The following is a 20,897-nucleotide window of genomic DNA, read 5'->3' on the forward strand; positions in this document are numbered from 1 at the left end:
GCTTTGTCAAAGATGAGTTGGCCATACGTTTGTGGGTCTAGTTCTGGGGTTTCTATTCTATTCCATTGGTCTATGTGTCTGTTTTTGTGCCATGAGCAGAGATTTTAAATGCACCTGAGTGGTTCAGGTTAGCCTCTTGCTTCTGTCTGCCAGGACAACAGTATTTCTCATGCCTGGCTGAGAGCTGAGCGGGGTCAAAGTCAACCCTCATGCCCACGAGCCAAAAAGAAAAACAAAAAACCCCTGAGATCTGGGGGCTCTTTGTTACTAGCACAAAAGCCGACCAATACAGAGGAAGAGTCCAAACCTGGGTCCTAGGCCCTCCCCTTGGCTGATCCCTAGGACAGAGAGGAGCCCGGGGAAGGAGGTGCTGGGCCCTCAGCTCCACATGGGAGACAGAGCTTATGCCCCCAGCACGCGTGCGCGCGCGCGCACACACACACACACACACACACACACACACACACACGTGGTTACAGAAGAGAAACCAAGGTGCTGCGGGGCTGGAGAACAAGAAGCCCACACGTCAATCGTTCCAGTAGCCAGAGCCCAGGGCAGTGGGGTCCTGGCCTTCCCACCGCCCCAGCCCCTTGAAGATCCTCGTCTCCCATGAGCTCCATGTTTTCAGGATTTTGCCAACAGACAGAAGTGACTACACGTAGGAATCCGTTACTGGCAACGTTGTGCGTGTTCAGAATGCAGCCCGTAGAAAGTTCCGATCGACCGCCGTGGCCAGTGGAGCTGAAAAGCAAGAGAATTCGACCTTTTAAGTCACCCGCGCAGCCTTTCTGAAATACCAGAAACAGCTTTGGGGACGCAAGTCGCAGCCTCCAGGCCTCTAGATCTGGGCCCCCAGGTGGGAACGGGCCGCCTAACATGTTCCCTCTCCTGACGGCGTGTCCTTCCAGCCACTGCCCCGGGAAGCCACAGATGCGTCCAGCACCACAGCAACCGGCCCAACGGGGGCGTGGGGTGTGTTTTGGGCACAGGGCAGGCTGGCACAGCGGATACAGACAGGCTTCTCCGGGGAGGCCCTGTGAGTAAGCCTGCTCTCTGCCCGCTAAGCAGCGCTGACTGCAAATAAACCAAATCCCTGTGAGAACAGAGAGGCTTGACGTGACCCGCCCACCCACCCCGGGATGCTTTCTGCTGGAAAGAGATTGGGCCACGTCACCTAAACTCCCTGTGCCTCACTTTCCTCATCTGCCAAATGGGGATGATGAAAATGGTCCCCAGGTCAGAGGGTCCCCAGATTCAGTGGATTTGTCCCTGCCAGACTCTGGGCTGGTTAGCCCTTGACCTCACCCCTCCCTTCCCTCTGCCTCACCACCGATTCAGGAGGAAAGTACGAGAAGCAGGCAGGGGAGTTAGTTGCTAGGAGGACAGGGGCTAATGCACACGCGCCTGCATCACCTCTCCCACTCCCCCCCCCCACCCCCGCAGGCAATCTCACCTCCCTGGGTTTTAGAGTTTTAAATTGTTTCTTTGCTGATGACACCCACATTCATAATCTCCAGCTTAGACCTCTCTCCTCAGCTCCAGACTTGTATTTCCAGATGCCTCTTGACATCTCTGACTCAGGACGTTTAAACTGAATTCCTGATTTGACCCAAGCCCATCTTTCCCCTATCCCTCCGGTTGCTCAGGCCGTCCCTGGGTGAGGAAACTGGGGCGCAGCGAGGCAGGGTCACACAGACAGGAAGCAGAGAAGCATCTGGCCCCCAATTTCCCAGCCTCCCTGAGACCCCCACCCGGGTCCCCAGCTGGGACTCCTCCTTCAGCCATCGGGGCGAGGGGCTTTGTGCCCAGGTGTGCAGAGGGAGTGTGATTCAGCCCCATGAGAACATCACGCACGTGCAAGGAAGGGTCTGGAGGGCGAGGGGCCTTCCTGGGTGGACTGTCACCACAGCTCCGGGCAGGCCAGCCGACGGAGGCCCTGTCTGGGCTCCAGCTCCCAGCCGACAAGAGGAGGAGCTGGGCGGGAGGAGTCAGGGAGCTCCCTGACTCGGAGGGCCCAGCAGTTAGTTCCCTAGAGCGAGGCGGGGGTCTGTGCAAGTTCTCGGCTTCCGGAAACAGGAGTGAGCAGGCAGGTGTGGCCACCTCCAGCATCTACCTGCTTCTTCCCCCCCCCCCCCCCCCAGACCCTGCCTTTTGTTCAGGGGACTCGCCTCCCTGCAACTCTGGCCGGAATCAACGCCTCCCTGCTTCTGGGGACGGAGCCAGTCCGCCCAGGCGTCCTTCAGGTCACCCTGACTGGTTCAGGGATGGAAACGCAACCCAGCGAGGGCCAAAGGGATTCGAAGAAACGTTGTCCGTCTTGTGGGCAAGAGCCTTCCTTTCTCTCACACCCAAACTGCCCCTGGGTGCGAAGGTATGAAGTTCAAGGTGGCAGCAGCCATTTTTGGTCCGCTGTCGCGGGCCGTACGGGAGGCACTGCGGGAAGAGCCCCACGCGAGGGCTGGCCGAGCTGAAGAGGGGACACAGGGCGGTGCTTCCCTGGTGCTCACTGACCACAGGACCAGCACGTACCAGGGATCCCAGACACACCCGGCATCTGGCTGCGGTAAACTTTTCCCGAATAAATGAATAGATGGACGAAGATACCTCCTCTCGGCTCCCCGTCCCAAAGGAGCCTCGGTTCCCTAATACGCGGGTGTGATACTAGTCTCTACCTGCTGGACTTCTCGTGGGAAGTTAGTGAATTACTACACATCTGGCACACAGTAGACACGCAGCAAATATCATTATAATTATCATCCCCATCCTCCTCATTTCCCTCTGGAGCCTCAGTTCTCTCCTCGGTGAAACGGGAATTCATGTATTCAACAGACTGCTGGCCATCACCTTGTGCCAGGGAGTCTGGTGAGGATCTGAGGCAGGGACGCAGATGGACGGGCTCTGGTCTCTGCCTGGGAGAATCAACCTTCTGGTGTGGCGGGCAGTCAAGAGTTAAAACCCAGCGGGAAGAGATCCCGCGGTATATGGAAAGTCGGCTGTACGGGTGTGGGGTGTCCTGGGGTGTAAACGGCCACCTCCCGAGTTGAGCTAATTGAGGCGAGGGACAGGAGCTGAGCCCATGTCCTCTGATCTTTCCGGTGCGTTGGCATGAAACCATGAGGGATGGGCTCCAGTTGTCGACCCAGGTCAGACAGGAAAGAGAAGATAAATGACCAGAGAGCCCAGGGCTTAGAGTAGGTAGATAGATAAAAGTTGAAGGTCGAGGAGGAAAGAACCAACTTGTAGGTCAGGTGTTTTTCTCTTGAAATATTATATTGGTTTTTAAAAGTTATGTGAGGGGCTCCTAGGTGGCTCAATCAGTTAAGTGTCCCGACTTTGGCTTTGTCATGATCTCACAGTTCCTGGGTTCGAGCCCTGTGTCGGGCTCTCTCTGTTGTCAGTGTGGAGCCTGCTTTGGATCCTCTGTCCCCTCTCTCTCTGCCCGTTCCCCACTCACACGCTCTCTCTCTCTCTCTCAAAAATAAACAGTTTTAAATGTTAAAAATTATGGGGCGCCTGGGTGGCGCAGTCGGTTAAGCGTCCGACTTCAGCCAGGTCACGATCTCGCGGTCCGGGAGTTCGAGCCCCGCGTCAGGCTCTGGGCTGATGGCTCAGAGCCTGGAGCCTGTTTCCGATTCTGTGTCTCCCTCTCTCTGTGCCCCTCCCCCGTTCATGCTCTGTCTCTCTCTGTCCCAAAAATAAATAAGCGTTGAAAAAAAAATTATGTGAAATAATGGCAAATCTAATTCTTTAGACTTTTATCTTTTTTGAAAAATGAGTGAAATTTTTATTTTAATGGCAGTTAAGGTTATGAGCCGCCAAGTGACACCGCCACCTGGTGGCAGCATGCTAAAGTCCCAGGTTTGTTTTATTTCGTTTGAGGTAACATAACACTGCGGGCCCCATTTTTGGATGTGACTAGAGATCTCAGAGCCATTCTCCTCTTACCCCTTCTCCCTATCCTTTCGCTGCAACCAGGCTGCCATAGTCGAAGCTCCCAAGTTCTTAGCTTTTTGCCTGAGCCATGCCTGCTCCAGTTTGAGAAGTCAACTTCCTCCTCCTCCTTCGGTGCTGACACTTCCCTAAGCCTGCCACCCTGCCCACCAGGGGGATGTGGGAATAGGGAGAGAACCTACCCCAGTGGTCACAGTGAAAGAGCACAGATGCTATGGACTCCTGTGAGTTCAAATACTTACTGGCTATGGGTCTGTGGACCTCTCTAAGGCCCCTATGAGCCTCAGTTCCCCCACCAGAGAAATAGGAACTCAAGGGACTTCTTATTCTTTCTACTCCTTGGCTTTCTCTTTATCCAGAGCTGGAGTGAGTGGGGACCGAGAAATGAAGGGGAGGAGTGGGTGGAGTGGAGCAGAGAGGCAGAATGCCCCTGCGTTGCACTTACCCCTCTTGGGGACCCTTTCCAGAAATGCCCAAGGCCGCTTGCTTCCTGGGGCCACCTCCCAGGTTTCCCTTCCCGTCCAGTTCACCCACTTTCTCTTCCAGTCTCTCTCCGAGCCTGGTTGCTGACACCCTGCACTGTCTTATAATCCACTTAGCTCTGAAGGGACAGCGACCGAGCAAAGGGCCATCGGCCCTGCCTTGGGCTCCAGAGACGGCAATGCTTCATGCTTCCCCCCTCTCAAATGGCTCAAATGCACTTGGGAGGGAAGAGTTTCAGAGCTGGGCTTCCCCAACCTTGGCAGCCACGAACGGTTCGGGAATCCAGCCTTCCAGCCCGAGGCTGCTGCTGCCTGGATCCTGTCGTGTGGCCTTGAACAAGTCACTTCCTCTCTTGAGCTGCAAATTCCGTTGGTAAAAGGGAGCTCTCCAGTCTAGGTCTAGTCCGGCTCCCATGACATGGCAGCCAGGGCTGCTGAAGAGGTGGGCAGGGTTGGGGTGTCCTCTCCCCTCCCTGTCTCCTTGGGGAACGCCAGGCCCCTGCTGGGAGGGGGAGACCCTGCTTTCCCCTGGGGAAGTGAGTCCCGGGGCAGCTCTGTGATGCTCCCCACACTCGCTGTGGGCAGCAGAGCTGAGTGCTGTATTAATTATTACCAGCTCCCCCTGGGAAGAAAATTCAAAGTCAGGTCACCATGGTAACCTAGATGGTGGCAATGTGACCAAATTTTTTAAGTGCTCAACGTGTTCCAGGCAAATTACCTCTCAGTGGAAGAGAAAAGAATGGGGCCTCAATCCCACACTTCAGTGGCCGGGGGAAGAAAAACGCAGGAACTCCCACGGGGCCCAAACCTTTCTAAGGGAGAGGGCGAGGTGGGCGTAGGGCTGTTGCAAGGCCAGAGCAGAGCTGCAGATGACATCCAGGCTTCTGAACGAGGGCCCGGCCAGAGAGCCAGACGCCTTGGGGTTCAGTCCCAGCTCCGGTCCCATCGTGTCTGTAGCCCCCCGCTGGTACCTTGACCTCTCTGGGCCTCCAGTAAACCTTCACCCGGCAGTCTCTCTCAAAGGCCCCATGAGATGAACGAGCCAGTGGGTTGTTGACCTCACTTGTTGGGGCTGGGGGTACAAAGGGGAGGCCCAGGGGGGTTTGCTCATCAGACCTTCGAGGCGGAGAGACTTGGATTCAAATCCCACCTCTGCCACCTAGCAGCTGTGTGACCTTGGGCCAGTGACTTCACCCTTCCGAGCTCTGGCTTCCTTACCTGTAAGAGGAGGCTGAACAATAGTCCCTCTCCCTCGGCGTGACCGTGATTAAGATAATCCATGAATGGGCGTCTGGGTGGCTCAGTCGGTTAAGCGTCCGACTCTTGATCTCGGCTCAGGTCATGATCTCACGGTTCATGAGATTGGGCCCCACGTCGGGCTCTGCACGGACGGCCAGAGCCTGCTTGGGATTCTCTCTCCCTCTCTCTCTGTCTCTCTGAATAGATAAACATTAAAACAAAAAGATAATCCATGTAACGTGCTCAGCACAGCCCCCTGGACACCGTAGGTGCTGATGTCATCATTGTTGCCGCCACTTTAATAAGGGTCCCATATGCCAGGCTCTGAGTTGAGCAAGTTTTACACAGGACCTATCATCAAATCCTCCCCCATTCCTCTCGCGAGATGGCAGTTGCTACTAACCACAGTTCACAAGCGTGGAAACTAAGGTTAGCGAGGCGAGGAGGGGCTCAGACACACCTGACCCGGGTCTGCCTGCCTCCGGACATTCCCTCCGCGGCCTGAGGATGACACGAGCCATGTGTCGAGTGCCCTCACTGGATAGTGAACCAGTGGGCACCCTTGGGCACGTCCAAGTTTCGTGTCACGGCCCCTGTATGGCCCCGGACTCCCATCTTCTGGGGTTTGGGATACTGGGATACTGGTGGGCTGAGGCAGTGATGGGGAATTAGAGGCAGGACCCCCCCCCCAAAAGGCCCCCCCTTCAGGCCACCGCCCCAGGGGGTGCCGGTGGCCATCGGCATTACAATGGCTCTGCCTGTCCCTGGGCCCCTCCCTGGTTGCCCTCACACTGTGGGACGCAGACAGCCAGGAGCTGTCTCTGACCTCATCGCGCCCTAGCCACTCTGGCCTTGCATGGCCCTCACCTACCCCTTCCTGCTGGGTCAGCATCCCCCCCCCCCCCCTTGAAGCTGCCCCCAGGCAAAACTGGCTTTTCCAGGACAGAATGAGGTCAGTCCTGTAGGGTGACGGATGGATTTAATAACAGACCATTCCTACCGCCAGCCCATTTGCCCTTCACAGTCCCGGACCCACGTAACGGCCAGAGTCAGCCCCATCTGTCAGGGGACAGGAGTCAGAGGGGGTAGAGACCATCCTCCCAGCCAGCTCAGGGCCCCCCAGGAGCCCAGAGCAGGTCAAAGCCAAAATCCTGGGATATGGGCACCCTCGTTCTAACCCTTCTCCTTGACGGTGGTACGCCCTTGAGCAAATCACTGCTCTTCTCTGAGCCTCAGTGTCTCCATCTGCAAAATGGAATGGACAACGCCCCGCTGCTTGCCTCCTGGGGTTTCCGCAGGGACGGAGCCAGCGGCAGATGTGATCTCCATGCACTTACAGAGGTGATCCTGGTCACTGCTCATCTTGGTTGGGTTCCCCCAGAAGCCGATCCTCATAAGGATGAGAGAAGTTCCTTTGGGCAGTGATCCTATGATAGGGAAAGAGGGTAAAACAGGCAGAGAGGGAAAGGTTAGGACGTGAGATCCCTGGGTGGGGAAAAACACATATTTTGAAACAAGGCTGGGAGCGTCTGACCACAGCAGTCTCCCGGGGGCATAAGGTTCCTCTTAAGAATGTTACAGACACCGCCTGCTCCCCCTCAGGTTCCCCTCAGGAATTTGACCAAGGACCTGACTAAAAATAAGCAGTCGACCATAAAATGTATGACCCACAAGGAACGGTGTGGCCCTAGACCACCCCTCATACGATGGAAACCAGCCAATCAAAAAGGAATGACTAGGCATTTAGAGTTATCACGCCGATAAGGGTAAAACCAGAGAAGAAATGAGTGGGGGCGGAAGGGGGGGCGACCAAAACCTTACAAAACAAGGACCCTTGCCTGTAGTCGCCGGCATTCACTCCCTTCTCTGGAAAGAGAGCTTTCCTACTATTCTTGCTTTCTGACTCTAATAAACTTTCGCCGGCTGCTCGTTTTATTCGGTGCCCCCCCCACCCCCTTCATTCTTTGCGGCGAGACAACGAATCCTGGGCATTGAGGTTAAAAAAGCATCCTGCAACAATCCCGGGACGCGCCGGTAGGGAAAGGGGGAAACTGAGGCAGGGAAGGAAGAATCCCAGAGTCAGGACGCGCTGGTGAACGAGCCGCAGCGGGGACAGCCGAGGCTCCTCCGCCCCTCTGGAGACTTCCAGGAGATGGGGTGGAATGGGCCTCACGTCTGTCCCAGGAAGGAGGGGAGAAGGCTGGGCTATTTCCCCACCCCCACCCCCTCAGCTCCCACCCGCCCTTGGCCGAGGTCTGCTCCCACAGACATCAAGGTCCCAGCACTCCCCCAGCCTGCCCGTGTGGGTGAGCAGCCCCTCCGGCCAGCGAAAGCCCTCAGAGGCTGTCCTGTGCACGGGAACGACGATCCTGAGGGGACGCAGGCGGGGCTCCACGTGCACGGTCTCATTTCCTGTTGCCCGCGGTCAGCCTGGCAGAGGAGGCAGGGTGATGCGCCCCATTCTGCGGATGAGGAACGTGAGGCTTAAAGGGCTCAGAGGGGGCAGGGTCTTTGGTCCTTGCACGGCCTCTCCGATGGGCAGGGTCCACTTGCTTGTGAGCTGTAAGCAGTAGCATGCTGATAACTGGATAATAGGAGGAAAGAGCCCTGGCTTAGAGTGTCTGCCGGTTGCCATGGCGTAAATACTCCCACCATGGCCGATTTCATGCCACCGCAGTGATGGCTGTCACTGAGCCCCGAGTTGGGAAACGATGCTAACCATCGGCTGCCCGGAGCCGGGATGGGCTGGATTCAGCACACCCCTGGTTGGAGCCCAGGGCAGCCCTCAGTACCGATCACGCTGACTTTCTCTCCAGGGTGCAAACACATCGTCCTGTTCCGGCTCCCACCCCTTTGCTGCCCCCGTCCCTTCCCTCTGGAACGTCCCTTCCCGCCTGTCTACGTCGCCAAACCTTACTCGCCTTTTCAGAGGCTGCTCTGGTGCCGCTTCCTCCAGGCTGCATTAGGGGAAGCACCGCCAGCTGCTACGACGAACGTGACCCCGTAACCGCAGTCATTCAACAAACACAACCTAAGTTTATTGCTGCCTGTGGTGGTGGAGTGGGGGCGGTTCTGCTCCCCCTGGAACGCACCTTCCTTCCATCGCGGACGCCTCATGTCCAAGTTCACCCCAGGACGGGGAGAGAGAGAGAGAGAGCGAGCACAGATTCCCCCAAGTTTTACACAGGTCACTTCTACCCACTTCGATGGCCAGGTCTGCCTCTCCTGACTGCAAGGGGGCCAGGAAGGGTAGTTTCACTGAAAACCGAGGAGAAAATGAAACCGTGAAAACCAACCAAAGCCAGCTTCTGCTTCTGTTTCCCCCACACCCCAACTTCCACAGTCCAACCAATTTCCTTCTCTTCTAGATTCTTCCACGACATACCATCCAGAAACTGTTTTTCTTTGGTCTTTGGCTCAGACTGCCCAGCATGGTTACTGGGGTGGTCTTTTTTGCCTCCATAAACTCACAGAGGCTGAGCTATAGAAGGTTCCTAGAGGCTGGGTTCCCAGTGCTTTCTTTGGGTACAAATCATCTGTGAACTCAGGGTTCCCAGACCTGATAATGCATATCTTGGGAATATGCATATCTTGGGAAGATTCAGTATCTTTAACCAGTTTAGGTAGTTCAGATGTCCAGCTAACACTGGAACTGCTGATTTAGTTAAAATGTCCCACTTAGGGGCACCTGGGTGGCGCAGTCGGTTAAGCGTCCGACTTCAGCCAGGTCACGATCTCGCGGTCCGTGAGTTCGAGCCCCGCGTCAGGCTCTGGGCTGATGGCTCAGAGCCTGGAGCCTGTTTCCTATCCTGTGTCTCCCTCTCTCTCTGCCCCTCCCCCGTTCATGCTCTGTCTCTCTCTGTCCCAAAAATAAATAAACGTTGAAAAATAAAATAAAATAAAATAAAATAAAATAAAATGTCCCACTTAACGGATGTGAACACTGAGGCCCAGGGGTAGGGGGAGGAATTTGTCCTAAGCCATGGAGTAAGCTAAAACTGGATCTGAAAGTTGAACCCAGGGCTCCTGACTTTTAACTCTGGGCTCTGTCTATATACTATGGTGTTATCTCCCGTAGAAGATCTGATGGTAAATTCCAGCACGAGACACTGGTAGATGCTGAGTTGGTCATGGGTCATCAAGATGACTTTCGTGGTCAAAAGATAGTGACTTGAATGTGAGCTCTAGAAGAAGGCCGACCTAGGTTCAAACTCTGCTTTTTTGCACCTACTTGTTTTGAGATCTTGGGCAAGACTTCTTACCTCTCTGAGCCTCAGTTTCCTCATCTGGAAAATGGGGGTGATAATAGTACCTATCCCATAGGGTGGTTAGGAGGTTAAAATATAGGAAAAGTGCTCAGTGCTGTATCTGGTAAATTCTCAGTGTGTACTTATTGTTGACTCTGATTATCCGCCAAGGTGAGTGGTTGTTCTCAAGGAGCCTGAGAGGCATCTGGAAACAATCTCAAGGGTGAGCCTTATCCAGGATTGAGAGCCTCATCCGAGTAAAGCTTCAACCACTGTGCAGACAGAATTTTCATGAAAATCAGCTCCCCAAACGTACAGGCCAAGCCTCTGGAAATTCAAGCCGTACTGCTTGACCTCAATTTTTATCCAATTTGGTGTATAACTCATTGTTTCGAAAATATACCCAAGCTCTATGTGTGTGTGTAAGCAAGTCTGAGCGAGCATTGCTTCTGTGCACAGAGGCTGCTCGGGTCCCAGCCCATGGAAACGCCAGGTCAGTCGGGGAGGGCTGGGCTCTGCTGCAGAAACAGATCACCCCACATCTCAGTGGCTATGGACAACAAAGGTTGCTCTCTCGGTCACTGTCCCTGCCCTTCGTGGCTTGGTCGGAGCTCTGCCCGTGGTAGGCACTCTGGCACATAGGCTGAAGGAGAAACTATCAACTCAATTGTTGCTGTTCCTGTAGCCAAGGAAAAGAAGGCTCTGGAGGAGAGCTCAGGCAATGAAGTGCTATGGCCTGGAAGGGATTCACATCCTCACCAAGTCTCTCTCTTATCTTCATGTTTATTTTTTTTTGAGAGAGACAGAAACAGAGCACGAGCAGGGGAGAGGCAGAGAGAGAGGGAGACACAGAATCGGAAGCAGGCTCCAGGCTCCGAGCTGTCAGCACAGAGCCCGATGCGGGGCTTGAACTCATGGACCGCGAGAGCATGACCTGAGCCGAAGTCGGAAGCTTAACCAATTGAGCCAACCAGGTGCCATCCTCACCAAGTCTGAATGCAGATACCACAGCACGGAGGCACATCCTGGAGCCCATCTCCTTCCTTGTCTGCATAAAGTGGCATAGAATAGTACCTACTTCAAAGGATTGGTGCGAGGGGCTACCTGGTATAATGCTGAATAACTCTTGAAATAGCACCTGAGAGGGGCACCTGGGTGGCTCAGTTAAGCGTCTGACTTCGGCTCAGGTCATGGTCTCATGGTTCATGAGTTCAAGCCCCGCGTCCGGCTCTGTGCTGACAGCTCAGAGCCTGGAGACTGCTTCGGATTCTGTGTCTCCCTCTCTCTGCCCCTCCCCTGTGCTCTCTCTCTCTCAAAAATAAATAAACATTGGGGCGCCTGGGTGGCGCAGTCGGTTAAGCGTCCGACTTCAGCCAGGTCACGATCTCGCGGTCCGGGAGTTCGAGCCCCGCGTCAGGCTCTGGGCTGATGGCTCGGAGCCTGGAGCCTGTTTCCGATTCTGTGTCTCCCTCTCTCTCTGCCCCTCCCCCGTTCATGCTCTGTCTCTCTCTGTCCCAAAAATAAATAAAAAAACGTTGAAAAAAAAATTTTTTTTTAAATAAATAAATAAACATTAAACACATTTTTTTTAAAAAGGTGAAATTTGTTATATGAATTATATCTCAATATTACAAAAAAATTAGGATCTCAGTATTATTAAAAAATTAAAAAGATAATAATGCTGATAAATAATAAACAATGGGGAAATCCCCCTCCCCCTGCAGGGTTGTTCACCTTCACCCCAAAACTGCCAGCTCCCATCATAATCCTCATCTCTGGGCTGTCATTTCTGTGGGCTGGTGTCGCCCTGGCCGGGGCGCCCTTCAGCGTGTGACCTGTGCTCTCTTTCACTGTCAGCGACAGAACTATGCCCACACCACGTGCATGTAGGGGTCACACCCTGCCACAGGACGACCTCCCTTCTCCAGTCTCCCCAGGCCCTCCTGCTGCCTGGGATCCTATGGGATGCCTGGGATAGCAAAGCCCTTGGCCATCAGCCATCCAGCCCCTTCCATTCAGTAATGAGGAAATCCAGGTCCGGGGCGGGGCGGGGGAGGGATTTGCCTGATGTCACACCGTGAGATGGTGGCGGAGCTGGACCCAAAACCCAGGTGCCCCACGGTACACCCGGCGTCCCTCCTATGGTGGTGGTGCGTCCGCGGGCAGGAGGCGGGGCTGGGCAACGGCTGGGAGACTCTCGGGGCCTCTCTGAGGTCCTCACACCAGACAGGTGCATGAGGACAAGGAGGAGACAGCAGGCTGGCGGGATAGAGGAAAGCTGAGGTCAGACGAGGAAGGTCCCTGCAGCTTGCTACTTCCTGTTTTGCTCACGGCTTTAGTCGTGGGAAACAGTTGTCACCACAAAACTGTAACGCCAAACCCACTAGCTTCCCTTCGTGCACACCCATTCCTCCCACTGGTCTCTGTCTGGGAGCACGTCCCCCCCTCTCTCTCGCCCCAGGCCCACAGAACCGGGGGCCCCCGCCACTCCCACCCCAACTACGAGAAGTAGCTCTGGCTGTCATATGTTCAGGACTCCCTGGGAGCAGTGTTTGAGGAGAAGGGGACACATTCATGAAATGGGGCCGGTGGGCACAGATGCCACATTAAAGGACACAGACTCACAGAGGGTGAAAAGGGTTCCATTTCTGACGTGAAAGTCTCAGTGGATGCTGTCTGTCTTTCCGACCTTTCTGACCTTTGCTAACCTCCCTTCGAACGCAAAGACCGGCCCTCAGATTGAGAACAGCCAGGGCGCTGGGATCCAGCTGGAATTTAAGGACACTACTCGATTACCATTGTACTCACACGATTGCTTCGCTTCTACTTGGGGCAATCACGCAAGTCCTCCGTTTACATAGTTTCCTTTGAAAATAAATGATTTCAGTAAAGACGAGGTGATTTTTCTAGAAACACTGATCGGCCATCAGCACAGGCAGAAGGGAAAGTGGTTTGGAATGTCTAGGAGTCTGGGAAGCAGTCGGCGGAGGTTTTCCGCGTCTGGGAGGCCGGTGCTGACTTAGTCCTGGCTTTCCCCTGCTGGAAGGACCCCGGCCCGGACCTGTCTGATCCTCGGTGGCCTGAGCCACCCAAAACTGACTCTCGGTGGCCTGAGCCCTTGACTTGCAAAGCATCCAGATTCAGGCTCCCTGCCTGCAGAGCAACACCGGGGTGGGCGCTGGAGGCCCTGAAGGCGGGCTCCTGGGTGGAAGCCACCCTCCCTCGGAGGCTGCCTCCTCCTGGGTGTGTGAGCTGCCTTGTCACCTGCGGCCCAGGACCCAGAACCGTCATCCTCCTCTCTTCCCTACCCCCCCTTCCCCACAACTTTTCCTACAAACCCCTCAAATCACCAATTACTTGGGCTTCCCTCTCACTCCCTACCGTTGTAGGTAAAGTTGAGGTTCCCTGGCACCCTACTTCCTGGACCGTGGTTCACCTTCCCTGTGCTTCTTCTCCCAGGTGCAGTCCCCTCCCTGTCTCCCCACTGCCCAGGGAAGCTGCCCTCGAGTCTGATGTGGTTTTCTGGCACCTTCCTTTGAAACCCTACCACCACCACCGCCACCACCCAGATCTGTGGGACCCCTGTAGAGCCGGGCCAGGACTAGGGTGAGGATAGTGAGGTGCCCAGGGTGCAAAATTTATGCCGACGTCCATTCTCAGTGGCCACCCCGACGGGGAGTGTCTCCTTAACTATGTGTCCAAGGTACCTCACTTGCCTCACCCTAGTCCCACACCTGTTGCAGAACACGGGAGAAAGAAAACCTGCTTGTGAAAGGATGTTCCGGGGATTACTGGGGTTCTGAGTAATGTTCATAGCAGTTACCCCTTTGGGATCCTACAACATCTCCCAGGAGCAAGGCTGTTGCCTAAACACAGCTGCGTGGGGTGTGCACTGAACAAGGGTGTGACGCCAAGGGGTAAGTGTGGCTGAAATCCACCTGTCTCCACTCTGTGTGTCTGAGCGTGGGGCCTGCGTCGCCCTGGAAAAGGGGGTACCTGGTGGTGTTTTATCCGCTGGTGACGGAGGCTTTCAGTACCTCCCGCCAGAGTATGGAATGTGCTAGTGATGGCCCTGCAGACAGCAGGAAGCAAAGGTGACGTGAGAGGGAAGGCACTTGCCCGGGGACACAACAGCAGGGCGCCAGGACCCGAGTTTCTTGAGTCTTCACTTCATCTGCCCTTTACTTTTTACCGCTCAAGTACAATATGTTAGACGACTGAGTGCTCTGCACAGGCAGAGCTGAGTCGAAAGCAGATGTCCCTTTTATGCCCTTTCTTGCCTGCCCCTCCCCCGCCTTGCCAAGGCCGAGTTAATTCCCTCCATGTCTTTTCAAGCAGCTTGGGCTCGCCTCTAATCCCATGTCTGCCCTCCCCACTGGACTGCGGATTCCTAGAGGGCAGAGACTGTGTCCCGCGGCCTCAGTCTCAGCACACGGCCTGGTAAATTCTAAGTGCGCTGGGCGTGCATCACCCACATTTCCTGGGACCCCTGGGGACCCAGGCTCGGTGCCACGAGGCCAGAGCACTTAATAAGACACAGACCATTAAGCAAAAGTAATTTAAAAATAATGCCAACTGTGACTTGTGTCCCTCTAATACCCTTACAATCCTTCTCCCTCCGTGTCCCCGTCCCTTTCTCTCTCTCTTTTCCATTTCAGGCCCTCTCCACCTATTTTCTTGCTTCTGTGATACAAAACCCGGAAACCAGGTTGTCCAAGAGCCGGAGTCACATTCCAGAGGGAGGGCAGGTGTAGCGGATCAGCCGGTTGTCCTCCAACCCTGTCCCCCTCTTCCTCACTGGCACGTGGCTGCTCTGCTAGACGTGATGTTTCCCGGCCTCCCTGGCAGGAGTGGCCACGGGACTAAGTCCCGGCCGTCGGAACGTGAATGCAAGCGAGGGAGGCCACTTTGAGGCCGAGGCCTTAAGTCACCCGGTGCCTTCTTTTTCCTCTCTGCTTGGCTGCGGCCAGCCGTGGCGACAACCCCCAAAGGGGGCGATGAAGCTTATGGGATGGAAGAGTCCCACCGCGGAAGGGTCTCTGAATGGCCAGGGCCTCCTTTATGAGAGACGGTGTCCTCGCATGGGGCCTGCTGTGCGAGAGGCCAGGACACTTCTATATTCCTTACGCTGTTCTGTGTTGGGGTGTCTTTGCCCCAGCGGAGAGCAGTGTAGGCTTACCCGTAAGTAAGAGAGCCAGGAAGGGGAGAGGCTGGCTGAGCAGTTATAACCAGAATCTTCTCCAGGAGAAAGGGCGAGCGGAGTCCGGGCCTCCCACACGACGGGCTCTGTCCCATCACACGCTTGGTGGAATGACGGAACGGCCAGGGGTGCTCCCAGCAGAAACGAATGATGACGGTTTCTTGTGTAACCAAAGGGGAAGGGGAAAGAATGGGGTCACCTGGCATCCGGGGTCAGCGCTGTCAGACCCTCAAAAGCAACAGAAACAACCTCCGTTCTATCCGCCACTGTTCTACAGGACTCTTACTTACCCTGCCGGCCTTCCCTGAGGGGAGGGCAACAGCAGGCCCCCTGCTTTCCCAAGGGCCTCCCCAGAGGAGAGTGGGAGGCTTGCCCAAGGTCACCCCGGCTGTTGGAGGCGGAAGGGCCATGGAAACCCCAAGAAGGGATCTGGAGCCAAAAAGGATTTGAACCTGGGAGCAGATGGGGAAACCAGCAAGGGAACCCTCCCCAGGTGGAAAGATTAACTCAAGAAGCTGTGGCCAAAGACAATGGATGGAAATGACCTAAGGAATTGCAGGAAGGAGAGAAGCCTGCGGTCCAGGCACCTGGCGGGGTTCCTCACAGCCTGCTGAGCGGCCACCATTCACACTGACGGTGGCGCTAGGGCTGGAGGAAGACGCCAAGGCTGAAACACTGAGGTCTGAAAAGGAAATGCAGGAACCACAAAGTTCTGTGAATTGTCTGAGCCAAAAGAGACAAAACGGCCTTGGGGAGGGCCTGGAGCCCAGACGGCCAGGGGGAAGGAAAACCTGATGGGCCTCCGATCTTCCCAGGTAACGTCCTTTCTTTTCAACATTCCCTGCACATTTATGGAGCACCTATAGTATACCGTGCACCTCTGTACCCGAGGGATACAGCCATGAACCAAACAGGAAAAACAAAACAAAACAAAACAAAACATCTTCCAGGGGCCCCACCTGCTAGTGGCGGAAGCAGACAGTAAAACACAACCACAAGAAATAAGTCAATTCTGTAGTGTCAAGATGCAGTAAGAACAAAAAACAAAAATAAAAACGAAAAACGATGGGGCCAGGAGTGACGGAGATGAGACAGACCGCGTAATTTGCAGAGCCCAGCGCAGAACGAAAACGCGGGGCCCTTGTTCCAAAGGCAGAGAAAAGAGCTGTTAAAGGTACACAGGAAATTTTCCCTTCTTTCTGCAGTCTCCTCTCTCCCTCTCTCTCTTTCTCTGTCTCTCAACTTGTCACTGTGTTTTTATTTGCTGTTTAATGTCATTCTAAGTAAAGACAAATCTTAAATTATCAGCATGGGTTTTACCTCTCATCTTTGTATTGTACAATGCCAGCTTTGAAATGAAAATATCAGAGCATTTAACTCGCACGCGGAGTCACAGAAATTACACAATTTGTATTTCATGGCTTGTCCCCAAGGGTGCCCCAAGCCTGCCAGAAGAGGCCAAACAGAAAGAACTGGAGAGAGGAAGAGCTGATCCGCCCCGCTAGAGATTAAGTGAGCTCTTCTGGGAACAGAGATACCCTTGGGGTAAAAAGTCTCCTGGGTACCCGCGGGCCCTGCCACACTATGGTGGAGGCACCCACTCTCCAGAGCCTGACCGTTGCCAAGTTCCCCTCACCAAATTGTCCCTCCCCCCAGATGCAGGACTGATGGGTAGCACCCAGGTGAGGGTGGGGCCTACGGAACTCAAGCCTGGCCTCTCCTTCCCACGGGGCCACTCTTCCAACCGTTGGCAAACGGGTAACCCCCAAAGGTCTTAAAGCTTCCATTCTGGGCTGTGCTCAGGACCTGCATCAGGGTCTTGCCCCCACTGAGATGTGGCCTCTCTGGCCAGTCACCTACTGGACGCGCCATGATGCTGCCAGTGCAGGGTGGGGATAGCCATGCCCTGTCCCAAGATGCTGTGGGGTGTGTGCACCTGACCTCCCCTCCCCTGTCCCGGGTCTGTGATCGGGGTCCTGCCAGCCACCAAAGACAGCCACAGTCTTCGAGCAGGGCCAGAGAGGGGAGGTGGAATGGGGCCGGAGGTGCTAATGGGCAGGGGGCCAGGTGGCACATGTGAGCTGAGGCCAAGTTCCTGGCGCGTATCCCCTTGTCCCATCAGGCTTCACTTACAAAACACAAATTCAAAGATAAAATTATTAAGAATTTCGAGACAGTGATAGTGGAGCATAAAATGCAAAGTGTGGGACCCATCTGAGCATAGGGTCCTGAGTCGGGGTGCTGGCTGTGCTCCCAGAAGCCAGCCCTGGAGGGAGGAGAGGTTGTCACTCTGAACAAATGTTCCCGGAAGGCTTTGTTAAAAAGATGATGTCTGAGCAAAGACTTGAAGAATGAGAAGGAATGAACCACTCAGATTTCAGAGGGAAGGGTGTTACAGGCAGAGGGAACAGTACGTATGAAGGCCCTGGTTTGGGCACGTGCCTAATGTATCCAGGGGGCAGCCAAGAGGCCCATGCGGCTGGAGTGGAGGGGTTAGGGGCCAGTTGTGCAAGGCCCTGGGGGACAGTTAAGGGATTGGGGCTTTTGGTCTGAGAGAAAGGGGGAGCCAAGGAAGGGTTTTCTACAGAGGAGTGACATGATCAGATTTAGGTTTCCAAGGGGCTCCTGCTGGGTTAAGCCTAGACTGAAGGAAGCAGGGAAATAAGCCAAGGGCTACGGCAATAACCCGGGAGAGGGATGATGGTGGCTTGGACCACCAGCCTTTAAGGATGGGTGGTCAGAACCTGGGTATTTAGTAACATTCTAACATATTTATTCAGCCCCCGGTACACCACCTATGGTCAAGGCTCAGGGGGTTAATGAAGCAGGAGACACCAGGTTCCAGCTGTTGTGGAGCTTTCCAGTGAGGTAGAAACAGATGATAAACCAAAACAGAAGGGCCTCTCTGACATGTCATTTTAGCTGAAATCTGAGCGACATAAGGAGCCACCGTGAGATCGGGGAAAATCGTTCCAAGTAGAGGACACAGCATGTGCTTTAGTCAGCTCAGGCTGCCATAACAGAATATTGCAGACTGGGTGGCTTAAACGGAAATTTATTATTATTTTTCCCCAGGTTTGAAGGATGGGAAGTCCAAGATCAAGGTGCCCGCCAATTCAGTTCCTGGTGAGTGCTCTCTTCCTGACTTGCAGACGGCCAACCTTTTTTGCTATGTCTTTGCATAGCCTTTCCACAGCACCTACAAGTGATCTCTCTCTTTCTTTCCTCTTCCTATTTTTAAAAAATGTTTAATTTTTTGAGAGAGAGAGCTAGAGCAGGGGATAGGCAGAGATGGAGGGGGCAGAGAATCCAAAGTGGATTCCACACTGGCAGCAGAGAGCCCGACGTGGGGCTTGAACCCACGAACCTGTGAGATCACGACCTGAGCCGAAATCAAGAGTCAGACACTCAACTGACTGAGCCACCCAGATGCCCCTCCTTCCTCTTCTTATAAGGCCACCAATCCTATCAGATTAGTTCCCCACACTCTTGACTTCACTTAACCATCCTTGCCCTCTAAAAGCCCTAGGTCCACATACAACCACACTGGGGGGCTTCAATAGGCTCAACTTATGAGTTGAGGTTGGGGAGAGACAGTTCAGTCCAAAGAACCCTGAGTTGGCAAATGAGCTTGGCCAATCCGAGGCAAGGCAAAGAGAAGGCCAATGGGCACGGGGGAGAATGTTTCAGACACAGGTGGGCAAGGCAGGCAGCAGGCAGCTCACACAGCCTTACAAACTAGGCCAGGAAATCTGGATTCTACTCTAAGGGCTGACCATTTCTGAGCACTCCCTATGTGCCAGGCACATGCTAACGACCCTACGGGCATCATCTCATTTAACTGTCACAGTCATCCTAAGAGGTAGGTGTTCTCTCTGCCAATTTCACAGTAAGGAGACCGAAGCCCGAGCAGCAGTGTTCGCAGAAAGGAGGCGCCCTGTGCTTGCCTGTCGTGGTGCTCAGCCCCGCCAGGGGAGGAGTACAGAGCAGCCCTTAGCTGAGCCCCTGGAATGGGCCCTCCAGACTGGGTGGCCTCAGAAGCAAACGTTGGATTCCATCCAACGGAGGCATATTGAGCATCTGATCCCGGTGAGGGGTTCCTCAGTGTGAATCAGCCACAGTCCGGGCGAGTTAGGACAGGGCTTCTCAAAGTGAGGTTCTCAGTCTTCTATATCCAAATGTCCTGGGGCACAGATTCCTGCCCCACCAGCAGCTAGTAGCTAGGAAAGCTCAGAGGGTGTTGCCAGGAGTTTGCATCTTAAACAGATGTCCCCACGGGAACCTCTGCTGCAGGGGGAGGGGCAGGCAGCTGGGCAAGCAGCTGGCGAAGGGGGCACAGGAGACAGGCATCAGCTGCACCTGCAGAGGGGCCTGGAGCCTTCTGCTGGTGAATGACTTCTTGAAGTAATGTTGCAGCCGGGTGTTGAAGGAGGTGGAAAGTGGGGAGGGAGGGAGAGGGCATTCCAAATGGAGGCACCTGCACAGGCAAAGACTTGGGGGCTGGGCACAACCAGAGGAAAAGGGGAGAGGGGGAGGGTGAGAGGAGGTTGTGCACCAGCTTTCTTCGCTCCCCACTGGGACCAAAGGACAAAGTGACCAAGGTTAGCTTCGTCAGCCTGCAACAGCTGTGGGGACAGCTTTATTGCAGAGGCCCCTGCTGGCTGCACAGGCAGAGCCCCCTTTGCCCAGGCCCCCGGAGAGGTCTTCCTGCTGAGGGAGGAGGTGGATGGGCGGATTTCACAGAGAACAAAGGGGCTGGAGGCTTGGGGGAGGGGATGAGCGAGGACCTCCGTGTGGAGCATGGTGACCCATGGCCCTTCCCTGGGTGGCCCTCAATGGGTTGGCTGGGCAGAGGGGACAGGAGGCGGCCTGCTACGGGCCCCAGAGCAGTCACACCCAGAGGGGTGCTGGAGCTAGGTGCTGGAGCTGGCGGGCTCACAAGAGCAGACTGTAAAAATATTCAGGAACTTTGTAAGCCGGTTGTTAAATTTTGGTAACTTGAAATTGGCCTTGATGGGTGTTTCTACAGCATGGAAATTGGCAAAAAATCAAGGATTTTTTTTTTTTTTTTAATTCTTCCACGGAGCTGATTAATCAGCACTTCACTGACAAGGGAGCCACAGCCACTAGCATCATGGGGCGGGCGGTAGCCGGAGACCCTTATCCAAAACACACCTTCCTGTGCAGGGCACAAGAAACAGCCGGGTACATCAGACACATTCAAGTGTCCCTGCTCTCAAGGAGCAACCGGTCTGTAGGGAGGCAGCAGCAACAACAAAAAAACCACAACCTGGGATGTTCTCAACCAGGGAAATAATGCTAACAACAGCTGCTATATCTTGAGTCCCTCCTACGGGTCATGGTGCTGGGAACTTCTCCATCATCTCCGCTCCTCACAGCCGATCCCACTACACAGATGGGAAAAACGAAGCTCGACAAAGTCACCTGCCCGGGATCACACGGCTGGCAAAGTCACGTCCAAAAGCCACACCGTTCTCCCTCGAGCTTGTGTGAAGTTCCTTAACCGCTGCAGCGCCCTGCCTCCACACACCATGCTGCATGCCTGGGGCAGGTGCAGGGCTGGCAGTGGGAAAGGCTTCCCAAGAGTGGTGACATTCAGTCTGGGCTTTAAAGGATGAATAAGAACTTGCCGGTTTTAGGGCGCCAAGAAAGGCATTCCAGATGGGAGGAGAAGCCCAGGAGAAGGCATGGAGGAGTAAGAGGGCATGGGAAGTTTGGGGGAAGAGAGAACACGGTCGGATTACAAGGTTACATCAT

General features: G+C 54.7%; 1 protein-coding gene across 34 annotated transcripts in view; it reads right to left on the reverse strand.

Moving 5' to 3' along the window:
- LOC109502159 overlaps window positions 1-20,897 on the reverse strand; it is a 27,481-nt gene continuing 6,584 nt past the window's right edge. For 22 of the 34 annotated variants that reach the window (XR_006584034.1, XR_006584036.1, XR_006584037.1 and 19 more), the window contains 6 exons: window positions 15,099-15,279; window positions 12,545-12,687; window positions 11,996-12,178; window positions 7,010-8,930; window positions 5,652-5,869; window positions 1-741 (listed from right to left, as the gene is read on the reverse strand). Coding sequence is in view for 4 of the 34 variants with exons in the window: in XM_045035326.1 (XP_044891261.1) it covers window positions 8,867-8,930; window positions 11,996-12,178; window positions 12,545-12,687; window positions 15,099-15,279 (571 nt within the window). In the remaining 30 variants the exon portion in view is untranslated. Of the gene's footprint in view, window positions 742-5,651; window positions 5,870-6,634; window positions 8,931-11,995; window positions 12,179-12,544; window positions 12,688-12,727; window positions 12,785-15,098; window positions 15,280-20,897 lie in introns of those variants that run through there. The other 12 variants (XR_006584042.1, XR_006584043.1, XR_006584041.1 and 9 more) reach the window with 7 other exon arrangements.

This window comes from Felis catus, chromosome C1 (assembly GCF_018350175.1).
Source record: "Felis catus isolate Fca126 chromosome C1, F.catus_Fca126_mat1.0, whole genome shotgun sequence".
NCBI lineage: Eukaryota > Metazoa > Chordata > Mammalia > Carnivora > Felidae > Felis > Felis catus.